Raw genomic sequence first — 14,196 nt, forward strand, 5'->3', positions numbered from 1 at the left:
AATGATATCACATTCGAGGGAGGCGTGACAAATAACAAAAATGATATTCTAAAAATGCTACTTTCAAAAGCATTTTGGAACACTGATTTTATTTATTTATTGCCACGCCTTTCACGAATGTGGTCTTATGATGAAAATTTACAAACACTTAGAACATTTGTCAAAGTATACCACAAAAAAAAATCAGATTTTTTTTTGATATTTTTATGAATTCACTATTCATCCGGTCTCAAATGAGCTCGAGCTCAAAAGATACTTTCGGACGAAATGCACAATTTTCACCTTTGAACACGATAGCCGTGGGTTCCTCTGTTCCGGGCGGCTGCCTACATAAGCGCAGGCACCGGCGTAGGCGCAGCTCCCCTCCCCTCCTCTCCCTCCCAAATAAACCCCCGCCCTCCTCCGCGCTCCGCGCCCAATCCCCGCTTCCCACCGGCGACGAAACCCTCGCCTCCCCTCCCCTCCCTCCCCTCCCCGCCCCATCCACCGGCGAGACCGGCGCACAGCTCGCAGCGCGGCCGAGACCGCGCGAGCCCGGCGCCGACCACAACCGCGGCGAGGAGCCGAGCGTCGGGAGCGGCGGGCGGGATCACGACAAGCCTCGCGCCGAGGAACGAGCGGCGGGCGGCGCCGAGGAAGAACCGCGTCGCGAGCGGCGGGCGGGATCACCACGCGCCGAGAAACGAACCGCATCGCCGAGCGGCGGGCGGCGGGTACACCTTTTCCTCTCCGCCCTCCCCTCTGCCATGCCATGGTCGTTTCTCTGGGCGGCCGCGTTGCTAGATTTGTCGTCAGGTTCCACAGGTGTTTCTTGCAATTCGAGCAGGAGCGTCAGTTCTTTTGGTTTGTCGATCGGGGCCGGTAGATTCTTGATAGTAGTAGTAAGTTCTTGCATTTCGGTGATTGTTGGCAGGTGCCAATCTTGGGTTCGTGTTCCTGACACGAATTTTTCTGTCGAATCCTGGATAATCGATGGGGATTTACCGCGATCAGTTCTTCATAGGGTTCATTATGTTACCTGTAGCAGATTGTTCCTGGTCGTAGCGGCCTCGCTCTCGCTGTAGCAGATTAAGGTTATTCATCGGGGTGGAGGATAATCTTTCTGACTTGGATTTGGTGGTGTTCATATGGGAATTTACCGCAAATCGTCGTGGTTTCTTCTTGTTGTGAATCAGGCGGGGTTTCAGGTCGTTCATCGGGCCGCGGGGATAATTTTTTTGCGACTCTGTTTTTGCGGCATTGTTCTGACAATGTTCAATTTGTTGGCGTTTCAGATGGCCAAGGATTTGCTATGGGAACTGGCGCTCATGGCGTGGCCTCTCCTCAAGGAGGAGGCCGCGGAGCTCGCCAAAAGCGTGCTCCGCGAGCTGGCGCGCGAGGAGGCCAAGACGCGGCTCAAGGCCGCCGTCAAGGCTGGGGCGGAGGGCCTCAAGGGCCTTCTCGAGGCGCCTCCATCCACTGCGACTCCGGCGCCGGCGGCAGAGGTGGCCGACCCGCGTCGGGTGGAGCTGCTGGTCGACGGAGCGGCGGTCTGCATCGACCACGCCCCTCTGCTGCTGCGTGGTGGACGGCTTCTCCATCTCCCCCTCTTCGTCGACGACGTCGTCCTCGCCAGGGTGGCGCCCAGCCTCCTCGGTCGGCTCGGCCCGGAGATGGGGCCGGCCGTTGAGGCGCTGCTGCGCGGCAAGCTGATCGCCCCGGGGGTGCAGTCGGCTCTACGCTCCGGCCTGGAGCTGCCACCCGCCGTCAGGCAGATGCTCGCGGCCAAGTTTGAGACGAGCGCCGTGCAGAGCCTCGAGTGCTCCTCGCTCATCGCCTTCGCCGCCAGCCCTGCTTCCTCCATCACGGAGGCGACAGCGGGTGCGGGTGCCCAGGCGCTCCCCAGCCTACAGGACTTCGTCGTGTGCGCGTCCGCTCTGGGGGTCATCGCCCTCGCCCTGTACCTCATCTGGAGGGGGCCGCGCGGCGGCGGCGACTGAGCGCCGGGCGGGGCGACGACTGAGCGCCGGGCGGGGCGACGACGAGGAGTGAACAACACATCGCCCCCGACCCGAATTTTGTGTCTGTCGTCTGTAGGAACTTTAGTAACCACAATCCATAGTGTAAATTGATACTCTGAACTGTGATTGGTGAATTGGTGAATTGGTGAATTTACTGCTGATTGTGATTGGTGAACAGTTATCCTCTGATGAAATCAATCTCGATTTTTAAAAATCTTTTTCAACAATAGCACTGTTTCATAATTAGCTCTTCTTACTTGTCAACAATCGCACTGTTTGATAATTAGCTCCTTTTAAAAATCTTTTCCTCCCTTCCCCACCCAGACCAGTTAGCCCAATTTGGACCATTTGAGTTAGCTGGGCGGGCATAATTTTGATATGCCTGGCATTAAACCTCCATTTTCATCAAAAATACAGTACTGCTTTAAATTGAGAAACAAAGCTACTTCTCTCTTCGAATAAGTAATTTTACCGGAGCCGGGATGTACCGGCGTTGGATCCACTGTCCATCGGTTTCATTAAGATTCGTGCAGTCTGACCCGTATAACACAATAATTCATTCCAGCAACTATACTTCGTAATACGGTTTGACACAAAACAGTGACTAGCAACTTTTCGTAGAAGAGAGAGAGGGAGTTAGAATTGGGAGACGGACTATGCATGCATTCTCTCTCCATACGAATGACATGTACTTAATTTCATCCTTAAATTTGAATGATTCATATCTGTTAAATGAAATATCCATTTTTGAAACTTTTCATATATTTGCAAGATCTTTAGAACAAGATCAATCCTGGATATATTTGCAATACTTTTTATTTTATATATTTCAGTTATCTTTGAAATGACTTTCACAAAACATAAAATTGTTTCGCTTTGAAAAGATATTTCATATATTTGAAATAATCAGTTTCACAGACGCAACAGTCTATTTCACATAGCCAAAATAACCAGTTTCACATATTTAAAAAAATGGACATAAATTGTTGCATAAAACTCACTTGACTCATTTCAGAATAAAAATTCACTCATTTCAAAAAACTTATTTCAATCCTTAAGAGACCAATTCCACAGGTTTTGCCAAAAAAACACTTGATTTCGGTCATTTTGATTTACTGATTTCAATTATTTCAAAAAACATATTTCAATAATTTCCAAAAACAATTTCATTCGCTTCATAAAACATATTTTGCATTTCAAAAAAGTTTTGAAATAATCAGTTTCGCATGTTTGAAATAACTAGTTTCACGTATTTCACACCGAAAAAATGTGGCATGTTTATTTAAAAGGATTTCGCTCATCTTAAAATTTTGGTTCCATTTATTTCAGAAAACTAATTTCACTTACATAATTAGATTTCACTCAATTTAGAGAAACACATTACACTTACTCAATTGTAATACAATGTTTCACTCGTTTCAAAAAACTGATTTCACTCATTCCAAAAGATAGATTTCACACATTTCACTAGTTTCAGAAAACAAATTACACTAATTTACAAAAAATATATTTGTAAATAGTTATTTCAGTAAGATATGTATTGAAAAATATGAAATTACTTCCATGAAATATATTTCAATGTGGTGTTGCAAGTTGTAAAGTTAATTTGTGTGAAAATATATGAAATTACTTCTCTGAAATAAATGAAACTGCTATTTCATATATCTGTAACTTATTTCATCAATTACCAATTTTTTTTGAAATAATCAGTTTGACATGTTTGAACAAACTAGTTTCAGAAAACTGATTTCACTTATTTCAAAAAATAATTTCACTTGTTTCAAAATTGATTCCAATTATTTCGAATAAGTAAATTTGAAATGAATGAAATTTAAATTTTGATATGATTGAAATAGAAAAACTTAAACTTGTTTAAATATATTCAAAATTGGTCTTGTTCTACAGATCACATGTTCAGAAATTTGAATATATAAAAAAATTCAATAATAGAAAATTAATGTTAGAGATATTGTCCATCTAAAATTCTAAACAAATATAAAATGGATGGATTTGTGTGTGAGAGAGAGGAGAGATTCTGCATGCATGCATGCGTGCTGTTCGTGTTAAAAGGAACCACACCATTCTGACACTGATTAGACTAAAATCAAAAATACAAAAGTTTTTTTTCATTGAATACTTTCATATACACATGCACATGGTCCCGTAACTTTAGATATGGCAGCATCTCATTGGTGGGAAGATCTCCGGTAGCTCCCGGCTCCGGTAAAAAACACTTTGCGCTTCTCTCTTGGGTTTTCTGCTTCTCACTGCTGCAGGAAATGATCTTCTACTCTGTCACTTCCAACAATTCTAAATTCTCTGCTCAATTTTCCTAATTTTGTTCCACCAGATCAAGGCTTATCAGAAACAACTGAGAAGATCAAGGATGTGCATCCACATATCATGGAACCAGGATCACCTGGAATGACCATGCCTGTGGACCAAGATGTTGTGGAATCATGATCACCACGAAATACGGTTCCTGCACATGCACAAATTACTAAATTCGAATCATCGTTAGATGTGGTTTATGTCCCAAAGCATAACAGTATCATGTTTGATGTGTGTTCCTTAGAGAAAAACAAAACATTGAGTCATCGAATGTTAATGATCATGTTTGATGTGTGTTTCCCTTGCATGCCTGGATAACACTATGACTAAGTAATGATCATACTTACTAGCAATGTAGAAATAAACTCATGATCATGCTCAACTGAATTTTCTCTGATGCCAGGTGATGTTGGCTTCAGACATGAGAGCGCAAAACCCTAGCAGGCCCCCCACATGGATCTGAAAACTGCCACCCAAGTCTGAACCTTCCTCTTGGTTCAGCACAGCCAAACTTGGCCTCAGCCTTCCACGCCACGCCGGCAAGCCGGAAAGTGCTGCAACCGCGGCAGCCCTCTCCCAGGCTCGCCAGGAGGAGAAGCGGCTATGTGCGCCGTGCCGGGCATGCCGCTGCCGCGGCCACCTCCTGACGGCCACGTACGCAGACCTGGACTGGAGCCTATCCGAGAGCACCGCAGCTCGCCGCCCGTCCTTCTCGTGCCCAACGATGACGACTCGCCGCGACAGCATGTCCCAAAGCTTGCCCGCATCGCCTTCAACATCTACGCCGACGAACCCGTCCAGAAGAGAGTTAATTGCACAGAAGTACCACAATTCGGGCATCACATGCAGATTGGTACCACGATTGCTAATTTTTGCGTGTCAGTACCAACATTGGTCCAAGTTTTTGCAAGGGAAAACTTTGTTTTTGCCACTCTAGTTTTTGCCAACTTTGCTTATGCCACTCTAAAATTTGACATCTCACATTTGCCACTCTTAGCTATTGACAATACATCACAAATGTCATTTCGTGGCAAAAACGATAATTTTTCATTTCACTTTTGCCACTCTTAGTTTTTGACATGTATCACAATTGCCACTTTAAATTTTTTGCTTTTGCCACGGAATGGCAAAAGTGATATATTGTCAAAAGCTAAGAGTGGCAAAAGTGAAATGTCAAATTCTAGAGTGGCATAAGCAAAGTTGGCAAAAACTAGAGAGGCAAAAACAAAGTTTTCCCTTTTTGCAAATTAGGCTAAAACGCGTATTTATACGTATTGACGCCCGATCCGACAGCTCGGGCCCAGCCGTCAGGTGCCACGCTGTCGAATCGGCGCGTGCCCCCCCCCCCCCCCCCCCGCGCTGACTAGGACGAGCCGGTGCGCTGCAACCTAGTTCAGTTGCACCAGCTCCAGCCCGGCCGCACCATTCCCCTCCCCTCCTCCTCCTCGCTCGTTTCCTCTATCGCCGCCGTCCGCGTCCCGACTGCCGGCCGTCGCCCCGCCCCGCCGACGCCATGGTTTTGGAGGACGAAAGCAGCGACGACCATTCTAGCCTCCCGTACATGCATTCTTCCTCCACAGACGGTCTCAACGAGGTCAGTACAAGGTTAGGGTTAGGGTTTCAGATTTGGGATTTCTTGATTTGGTTGATTTCGCTAGGTTTTGATTTGGCCATTCTCTTTGTGCGAGCTTCTGCAGGTCCCTTTCAGTATTGAAGATCCAGATTACAAGGGGCTTGAGCTGGATGTGATGTCTCCATGTGAGAAGCACGGCATGGCATCTGAGAGGCTTGTTGCCTTTGAAGGAATAGACACAGGCAAGAGGTTTTTAGCATGTGCACAGCCGGTATGGATTGTAGGATTGTAGGCATACTGATTTTTTTTCTTACTTGATCAGTGCCATGTTGAACTCTGTTTGCTGGAGTACTCTGCTTGTTGTCAACATTTTGGTTCATAGTGGTTAGAGTAGCTTATTTAGGTCAAGCATGAGTATATTTTGCTGGAGTACAATGGCATAGTAATTTTTGTTAATAGTGGTAGTAGAGTAGCTTACAAATGGTTGAACACTCCTTGATATGAACAGTAGAGTAACTAACCTAGTCAGTCAGCTACTCAAGTGGCTGCTCCTCTTGTTAAATGTAGTGATCTGATGCTAAATTTAGACATTCTTTTTGGCAACTGCAGTGATTTTGTGTAATTACTTGCTGTATGAACTGTTTTGTTGTTGTTGTTGTTTTTGCAGGAAGGTAGCAATTGTGGCTTTGTTGAATGGGTTGATCACCAGTGGCCCCCAACAATGCAGAATGCATTGTTGAAGCTATTGGCAATGGTTGAAGATGCCAAAAGTGCTAGGGTGAATGACAATCTTGAAAGTTCTTTCACTATCCACCATCTGACAGAAGAGAAGAACAAGCTGGAGGCCAACTATGACAAGCTAGTCCAAGATGTGCATGAGTTGATGAACTTCCAGGAAGATAAGGTGGTGGATTTCAGACATCTGCAGTCTGCCATTACATATCAGCAGGAGGTAAGAAAAGAATTGATTGATGGTATGAAGGCAAAGATGGCAACTGAGATGGCAAAGAAAGATGCCGAGACCCAGCAACTTACTCAGAAGTATGAGCTGCTGCTCCACCTGACAAGAGCTCAAGCAACAGTCATTCAGAACTTGAAGTTGAATAAAATGAAAGAGAAGCAAGTGCTTACTGAAGCTAGTATGAATTTGGAGCTCTAAGTGTCAGGAGAAGCTCACCCAAGAGAAGCTAGAGTTGAAGCTTCAGGTTGCTGATCTGCTAAAGCGAAATGAAAAGCATATTGAAGAGAAGTGGCAGTTAGAGTTTCAGAATGAAAAGTTGAAGGAGAAGTTCAGGGGGATTCATGCCATCTTGGAGAAGTGAAGAAGATGAAAATGAGATTAGTGGCATTGCTGACCTTTTGGGAATGATGGTTGTGTAATGACCTAGCATCTAGGAACTAATGTTGTGTACTGTATGCTTGTACTAATGGTGAACTATGGCTGGTGTATGTATGTAGTAGTTATGCTATTCATCCTTTTGTGAGAAAAGGATGAACTATGCATTTGAAGTGGAACTCCTCTATGTATTGTGGACAATGGTTACGTATTGCTATGTATGGATCAGTTTCTTATTATGTATGGATATGCTGATTATGTAGATGGATATGTTGATGATGATACATTATGACAATGTTGCAGCAAACCTGACAGTACATTGCAATAAAAGAGGAACAACACTCACTAAATCTCATTGCATCAGAAGATAACTTCACTGATCCATTACAACTTGATCCATTACAACTTGGCTGCAACTGAACCAACTAACTAACTAACTTAATATCCTGCCTGCAACTAAGCCAAGCACAAATATAGTGAAAAGAAACAACACATTGTGAAATTTTGCTCTAATCCCTGCAATCTCTGCATTCTTCTCTCTGAGTTGAGTTTGCAGAGACAGAAACATGACCTCCCTTGTGCCATCATCTTCACTTGGAGTCAGGATTGGAAATTGAAAGGGACCTGCAGAAGCTCGCACAAAGACAATGGCCAAATCAAAACCTAGCAAAATCAACCAAATCAAGAAATCCCAAATTTGAAACCCTAACCCTGTACTGACCTCGTTGAGACCGTCTGTGGAGGAAGAATGCATGTACGGGAGGCTAGAATGGTCGTCGCTGCTTTCGTCCTCCAAAACCATGGCGTCGGCGGGGCGGGGCGGCGGCCGGCAGTCGGGACGCGGACGACGGCGACGGAGGAAACGAGCGAGGAGGAGGAGGGGAGGGGAATGGTGCGGCCGGGCTGGATCTGGTGCGACCGGACCAGGTTGCAGCGCACCGGCTCGTCCTAGTCAGCGCGGGGGGCACGCGCGGGCACGCGCCAATTGGCCAGCGTGGCACCTGACGGCTGGGCCTGAGCTGTCGGATCGGGCGTCAATATGTATAAATACGCGTTTTAGCCTAATTTGCAAAAACTTGGACCAATGTTGATACTGATACGCAAAAATTAGCAATTGTGGTACCAATCTGCATGTGTTGTCCGAATTGTGGTACTTGTGTGCAATTAACTCTCCATAAGAGCACCACGTAGTCGGGGTTGAGCTCGTCTTCAACCTCCTGACCGAGCGCCGCCGTCGTCGATTTGCGGCGACGAGCGCATCACCGAGCTCGATGGCATGCCCTGAAGCTTCCCTGTGAGCCCGTGCTCTTTTCCCCCTTCTCCCCTCGTCTTTTGCGCGCCGTAGCCGCCGTTCCGCAAGCTCCCGAGCTCGTCACCGCCGTGGTTTGAGCTCGAGCTAGTCACACCTGAGCATCACGTCTAGCTCCTGGACCTCCCAGGAGGCCTCCCATCTACTTAGCTCGCCCGCTACCAGGCCACAGCCCCGCATTTGTGCAAGTCCGAACTCCGGCCGCCGCCAAAGCCGACGCTGCGCTCAACCCAGGCCACCCGAGCTCCAGACGTTTGCTCCAATAGACGCGCCGCGCTTCCAAGAGCACGTAGGGCCAAATCGTGCTCGAAACCGTGGCCTACAGCTCGATTCCGAGCGTCACCGCCACGATCTGTGGTCCCCGCCAGCTTAACTCCGGTGACGCTGACGTGGCGCCACTTAATTAGGTGCTAATCACCCCCCAGTGACACTGACAGTGGGACCAAGCAGTGGCTAATTATTTTGGTTAAGTTTAATTAAATCAAACTAAGCATTGTGACACTAACACCTGGGACCCACATGTCCGGTTTGACTGGTGCAGCCAGCAGTTGATGGCTCGCTGGTCAGCCACTGTTGCTGAGCTGTGCTGCTGTCATATGAGTTTTTCTGGCTTTTCTTATTTCAAAAACAATTTAGGAAATTCTAGAAAATATCCCAAACTTATAAAATTCATAGAAAATAATCTTCACATCACATGAAAATAAGTTATATATGAAAAATGATCATAAATATGAAGGACGTGGAGTAACTGAGCACGAGCACAGATGCGCTCGGTATCCAAGTCGTTCGTAACTCCATTGGGATCTGGGCCTTTTTCTTATACGCATCCAGATGGGCTGCCCAGAAATCATTACGTGATGGAAAATATGTACGCAACGGGTGTGTGTGGTGGGCCAAGCAGACGGAACAATACAGCCTGAGATAACGCGGGGTTGGATGCCCGTCCACCGTCGACGAGGTGAGCCGTGGATCAGAACCGGAGTGGCGTCTAATCCATGGCTCAGGTTGTTTGCTTTCCGAACGCCTCCCCCACCCAGATCGAGGGTCCTTTGTTAGGAGAATCCCTGCGAGATAGAGACGCGGAGCTGCGGCGGCGAGCGACAATGGAGTTTTCGATGCAACCAATCGGCAGGTACGCGCATCCGTGCTTTTCCTTGCGGTCTCTCCCCGGTTTGTAGGCGGATTGCTTTCGTGGTTGACGGAGGAGCTTCCAATTTTCAGATCTTGTTTCATTGAGGAAGTGGGGGAGAGCTTGGTGCCGCCCCCTGTGACTGCGGCAGTAGGCTTGGCGACAGGCCCTGTGTCTGCCAATGGCGATATGCGGGTACATCTGGTGGTGTGGCAGCAGCCGCAGAAGTCTGGGAGGAATAAGCTGTGAGTGTGAAAACTTGGTGTTTGCATTAGGAAATTCAGAATTCCGGTGGTTGGGTGGGTAGATGCGGTGTTGGTTTTAGACATGTCTGACCAAATCATTCATATGGAGCTAAATTCTTTGAGTGTTTCTTTTTAGAAATTTGATTAGAGATGTGCTAGTGTGTGCAGGTTGAGGATTGGTGCTGCTGCACCCAGCAGAGCGCCGTACCCGAATCATATTAGTGCATTCGAGAAGGCTGTCAGATGTTTTACCGATTATCCATTTGAAAATGTGATCTCTCCAGTTCTAGGGACTTCATTTGACTCGTTGGGTGAGGTTTATGATTTTTACAATCTATATTCCTGGAAGAAGGGATTTGGCATACGATGGAAAAATAGCCGGCTTAATGTAAAGTGGACGAAATGTGTGTAGGAAATAGTTTGTGGGTGTTTGGTTACTGGTCTTTTCTTGAATGCTATTGTTCAGCATTATGATGCATCCATTTCTGCCTCAGCTTTTGTTTCGTGCGTTGAAGGTAAATTGTGTTCATGGTCCAGGGGAACGCTGGTGTAGAGAACACAAGGTCCTGCCGGTGTGAATGTCCAGCTCCGATAAGATTGTTGTGGACCGAGGAAAAATGTTGTTACATTGCAGAGCACAGAGAGAGTCATAACCATCCACCTTCGCCTAATTTTAGGGAGACGATCCACTGGCCATCACACAAGCATATTCATGTTTACAGCATGGAATGTTCCATTCATGAAAAGGTCTTTGCGTAATCTATGTGGGAAGATAAACAGGGAGCAGGCAAATGACGATATGAGGAAGAAATGCATGTGTTTGAAGAGATTGGAGCGAAGGATCCCACATTACATACAGAGTTCAAGCTGATAACGATGGCAGGATTGAGACCCTCATGTGGGCTAGCGGCAGCAGTAAGCTTCAGTACACATTTCTTGGAGATATCATAACATTTGACACCACGTATAGGATAACCTGTACGACATGCCTTTCGGGTTGTTTGTCAGTGTTAACAATCATTTCCAGAGTACCATATTAGCTGGAGTTCTGGTTTGCGATGAGACAGCAAAGAGTTTTGAGTGGGTTTTCTCTGATTTTCTGAGAATGATGGGTCATGCTCCACCGGTGACCATACTTATAGGTAAATTCGTCACATATTGTCATGTCATCGCTGCTTATGTTGAAAAATTTAACAGGCAAGAAAGCAATCATAGACAGCTAAAGTTTGGGCTTCATTTTATGCAACCAGAACCAGGCCATGGAGCTAGTGATCAAGAGCAGAATGTCGGACACCACGCACAGGTGGTGGAAGTGGCACGTCCAAAAAAAGGCAAAGGAGTCCTTGGGTCCTTTTTACACCAAGAAAAGTGAGTTCCGAGCAGAGTTCCATAATGTGGTGAACCACATGCTAACAGAGTACGGATTTGAGAGGGGTTGGTACATGTTGCTTGAAAAGTACAAGCTAAGATCACACCCATACATGACGCAGCTGTTCGAGATTAGGCATAAATGGGCCAAGCCTTATTTCAAAGGCGTGTTCTGTGCAAAGATGACCAACACACAGAGGAGTGAAAGCGCAAACTACCTGTTAAAGAATTATGTCCCCCGGGGGTATCTGATGCCTATGTTTGTGCAGAAGTATATGAGGCTGCAGTTCGACAGAGAATCTGATGAGAACTACGAGGAGAAGCGAACAAGAATTGTAAGTACAAATCTCGATTGGTCGTAATTTTGAATTCAGAATCGGTATTAGCGTCTTGTTTGATGCAGTGCGTTTCTTTTGCAGCGGAGGCCGCTCATGAGGGTGAACCTAGCTGTAGCTAGAGAGGCACGCCCGCAAGATATACATAAGGGCTATGTTTGAGCAGTTTGGGTACATACTGTACGAGTGCTAAGCATATCAGGTTGAAGAGATTGAGAAACACAAGACGTATGTTGCAATCCATAGTGAAGCAGAGCAAAGAGGGCAGTAATGGTGTAGAGTGTCATACAAGGTTACAATGCTCGATGGAGGCAACGAGTTTGACTGCGAGTGCGGGCAATTTGCACACATGGGCCTGCTGTGCAACCATATCTTGAAGGTTTGTTGGGTGTGACTAGTATATAGCCTGACTGTGTTGGATGGTTGGTGATGGTGTTAACTCTGTCTTGCTGCAGGTGTTAGATTTCTTTTGTGCAAAGGAAATATCGGCAAAACATATAGTGAAGAGGTGGCGAAAGATGCCAGAGATGTATTGCCTCCACACCTGACATGGTACCAGAGAGTCAACATGCAGAACAACCCGTTCTCGTACATGCACTTCACCATGTACAATCGCCTAATGGACCTGTTCAAATCAAATTTGACAGTGATGCTGCCCTATGCGGAAGTGAGGGATGGGTTTGGTCTTGAGGATGGAAGTTGATCTGCCGTGCTTCAGGTTCTGGACTTCATCTGAGCTAAAGAAATCCCAGCTAAGCAGGTAGTAACAAGGGGGACAAAGGATGGTCAAGATATATTGCCAGTCGATCTGCCTGCCAACGGTGCAACAAGCGAGGCCTGACCGCTGACGAAGTGGTTAGGCCCGCCATGAGCGCGGACGGGCCAATCTGCAAGGAAGATGTGGTGGTTAATCAGAGACATGAGAGCTCTCCACAGGCTTCAGAAATGTCGACCGGGAAGGATGAGCTAAGAGGTGCGTTTTTTGTGTGCACCAATTTTTTTGTCAATTTTTTGTTTCGTGAGATACATGCTGGCTGTTGGATGCTTGTGTGTATATGCTGGTAAAATTAGTCGATGCTGACAGGTGGTAGTTAGAGAAGCAAAAACTGAGAAAACAAAAATGCTTTAGATTAGTTCAGTTATTGTAGCTGCTGAAACCACAGTGAAGCGTGCAGGAGACATGTCTTAGTTTGCATGGCAAAAGTTTGGAGAAACAATGATCAATGAATTAAAATACTTTGGGATTTCAGCTAGTGCCTAGTGCACGTGCTGAAATGCAGTGCAATAGATGTGTTTTAGTCGTTGCACAGGAAGTCAAGCAAAGCAATGCATGGGAAAATGTTTGCAGAGAGAACTGAAATAACGATTAAACTTGTTAGCCTTCTTTTCCGGTACATGTTGCCAGGGAAAAATTTATGTAGTGAGCAGACTGCCGTGGGAAGTTTTAAATGTTAGAAATAAGTGTTACAATTAAAAAAAAGAACAATGGTTTAAAATACGTAAAGATTTTGTTTTTTGCAGGTGGATGTTGTCAGAGAACTGAATTTTGGATTAAACCGTGGAATGAGCAGACTGCTGTTGTTTCATGTGCGGTTACTTTTCTGAGCTTGCATGCTTGTTTAACGGCTGTAGTGTTAATGTTGAAATACTTAGGCTAGTCTGGGGTGTGTTCAACGATATTTGGAAACAGTTAAGACTGGTAAGTTGTTACTGTTAGAAATGATTGTTTCAAGAGAATTGTTGATGTTATTTTTTTTCCAGAAAAATGAAGTGTGGGCTAAGCCATGGAATAAGAAGACTGTTGTTGTTTTATGTGCTGTTATTTATGTGAGCTTTGATGTACATATAACGATTGCAGAGGATTAGTGTGCGCTGGTCCGAATAACACTTGGAAAGGATTAAGGCTGTTAATTGTTATGCATTAAAAATCATTGTTTGAGGGTGAGGATAGGAGTGTCTGAAGAGGAAGATGAATCCTGCAGACAGAAAGGTGGTGGAGAGCGTGGAATTAAATTGCCGTCAGTACACTGCCGGTGTTGGTACCCAACAGGGCTTGAGCCGTGGCCCATGCCGTCAATTCCGTCTGTGCGGGCGGCAGCTTAACGGGAGCCATGACATTTAATAGCTGACAGTGGTGGGCCAGTGTGCAGGGGGAAATTGGATATACATGACCACATACAGGGCTCTATACAGTTGTTGATGCGAATCCAGAGGTAAACCATCGATGGGGATAAAGAGCACATATGTGCTCGGGCACAGATAGGCACTTTCGTCATAAATATCCAATATTTTCATCTGTACCATTTTCATGCATGTTAGAACAACTTATACATGATGATCTGGTCAAATCAATTAAAGGGCATCTTAAATACTTCTTTTGCAGTTTGAATTTGAATCTTTGATTCAAATGAACCTCAACTTAACTTGTAGCTAATAGCATTAGCTCAAACACTAGCATTTTGTCATGTCATGATCATACATCATATTGTTGCATTTGTTATGTATTGATTGCCTTCTTCGGTATTGTTCTCCGCGGTACGATCTGTTCCTGAGGGTAGGTTCGAGTATCC

At 45.7% G+C, this 14,196-nt stretch overlaps 1 protein-coding gene across 1 annotated transcript; it reads left to right on the forward strand.

Annotated features, from left to right (window-relative positions):
• The first annotated feature begins 233 nt into the window (after window positions 1-233).
• LOC123084363 (adenomatous polyposis coli protein 2) lies at window positions 234-2,084 on the forward strand. Its single transcript, XM_044506006.1, has 2 exons — window positions 234-713; window positions 1,275-2,084. Exons 1-2 carry the CDS (start codon window positions 234-236, stop codon window positions 1,977-1,979), a joined length of 1,185 nt encoding a protein of 394 aa, XP_044361941.1. The 3' UTR covers window positions 1,980-2,084.
• Window positions 2,085-14,196: the final 12,112 nt, after the last annotated feature.

This window comes from Triticum aestivum, chromosome 4A (genome assembly GCF_018294505.1).
Source record: "Triticum aestivum cultivar Chinese Spring chromosome 4A, IWGSC CS RefSeq v2.1, whole genome shotgun sequence".
Classification (NCBI taxonomy): Eukaryota; Viridiplantae; Streptophyta; class Magnoliopsida; order Poales; family Poaceae; genus Triticum; species Triticum aestivum.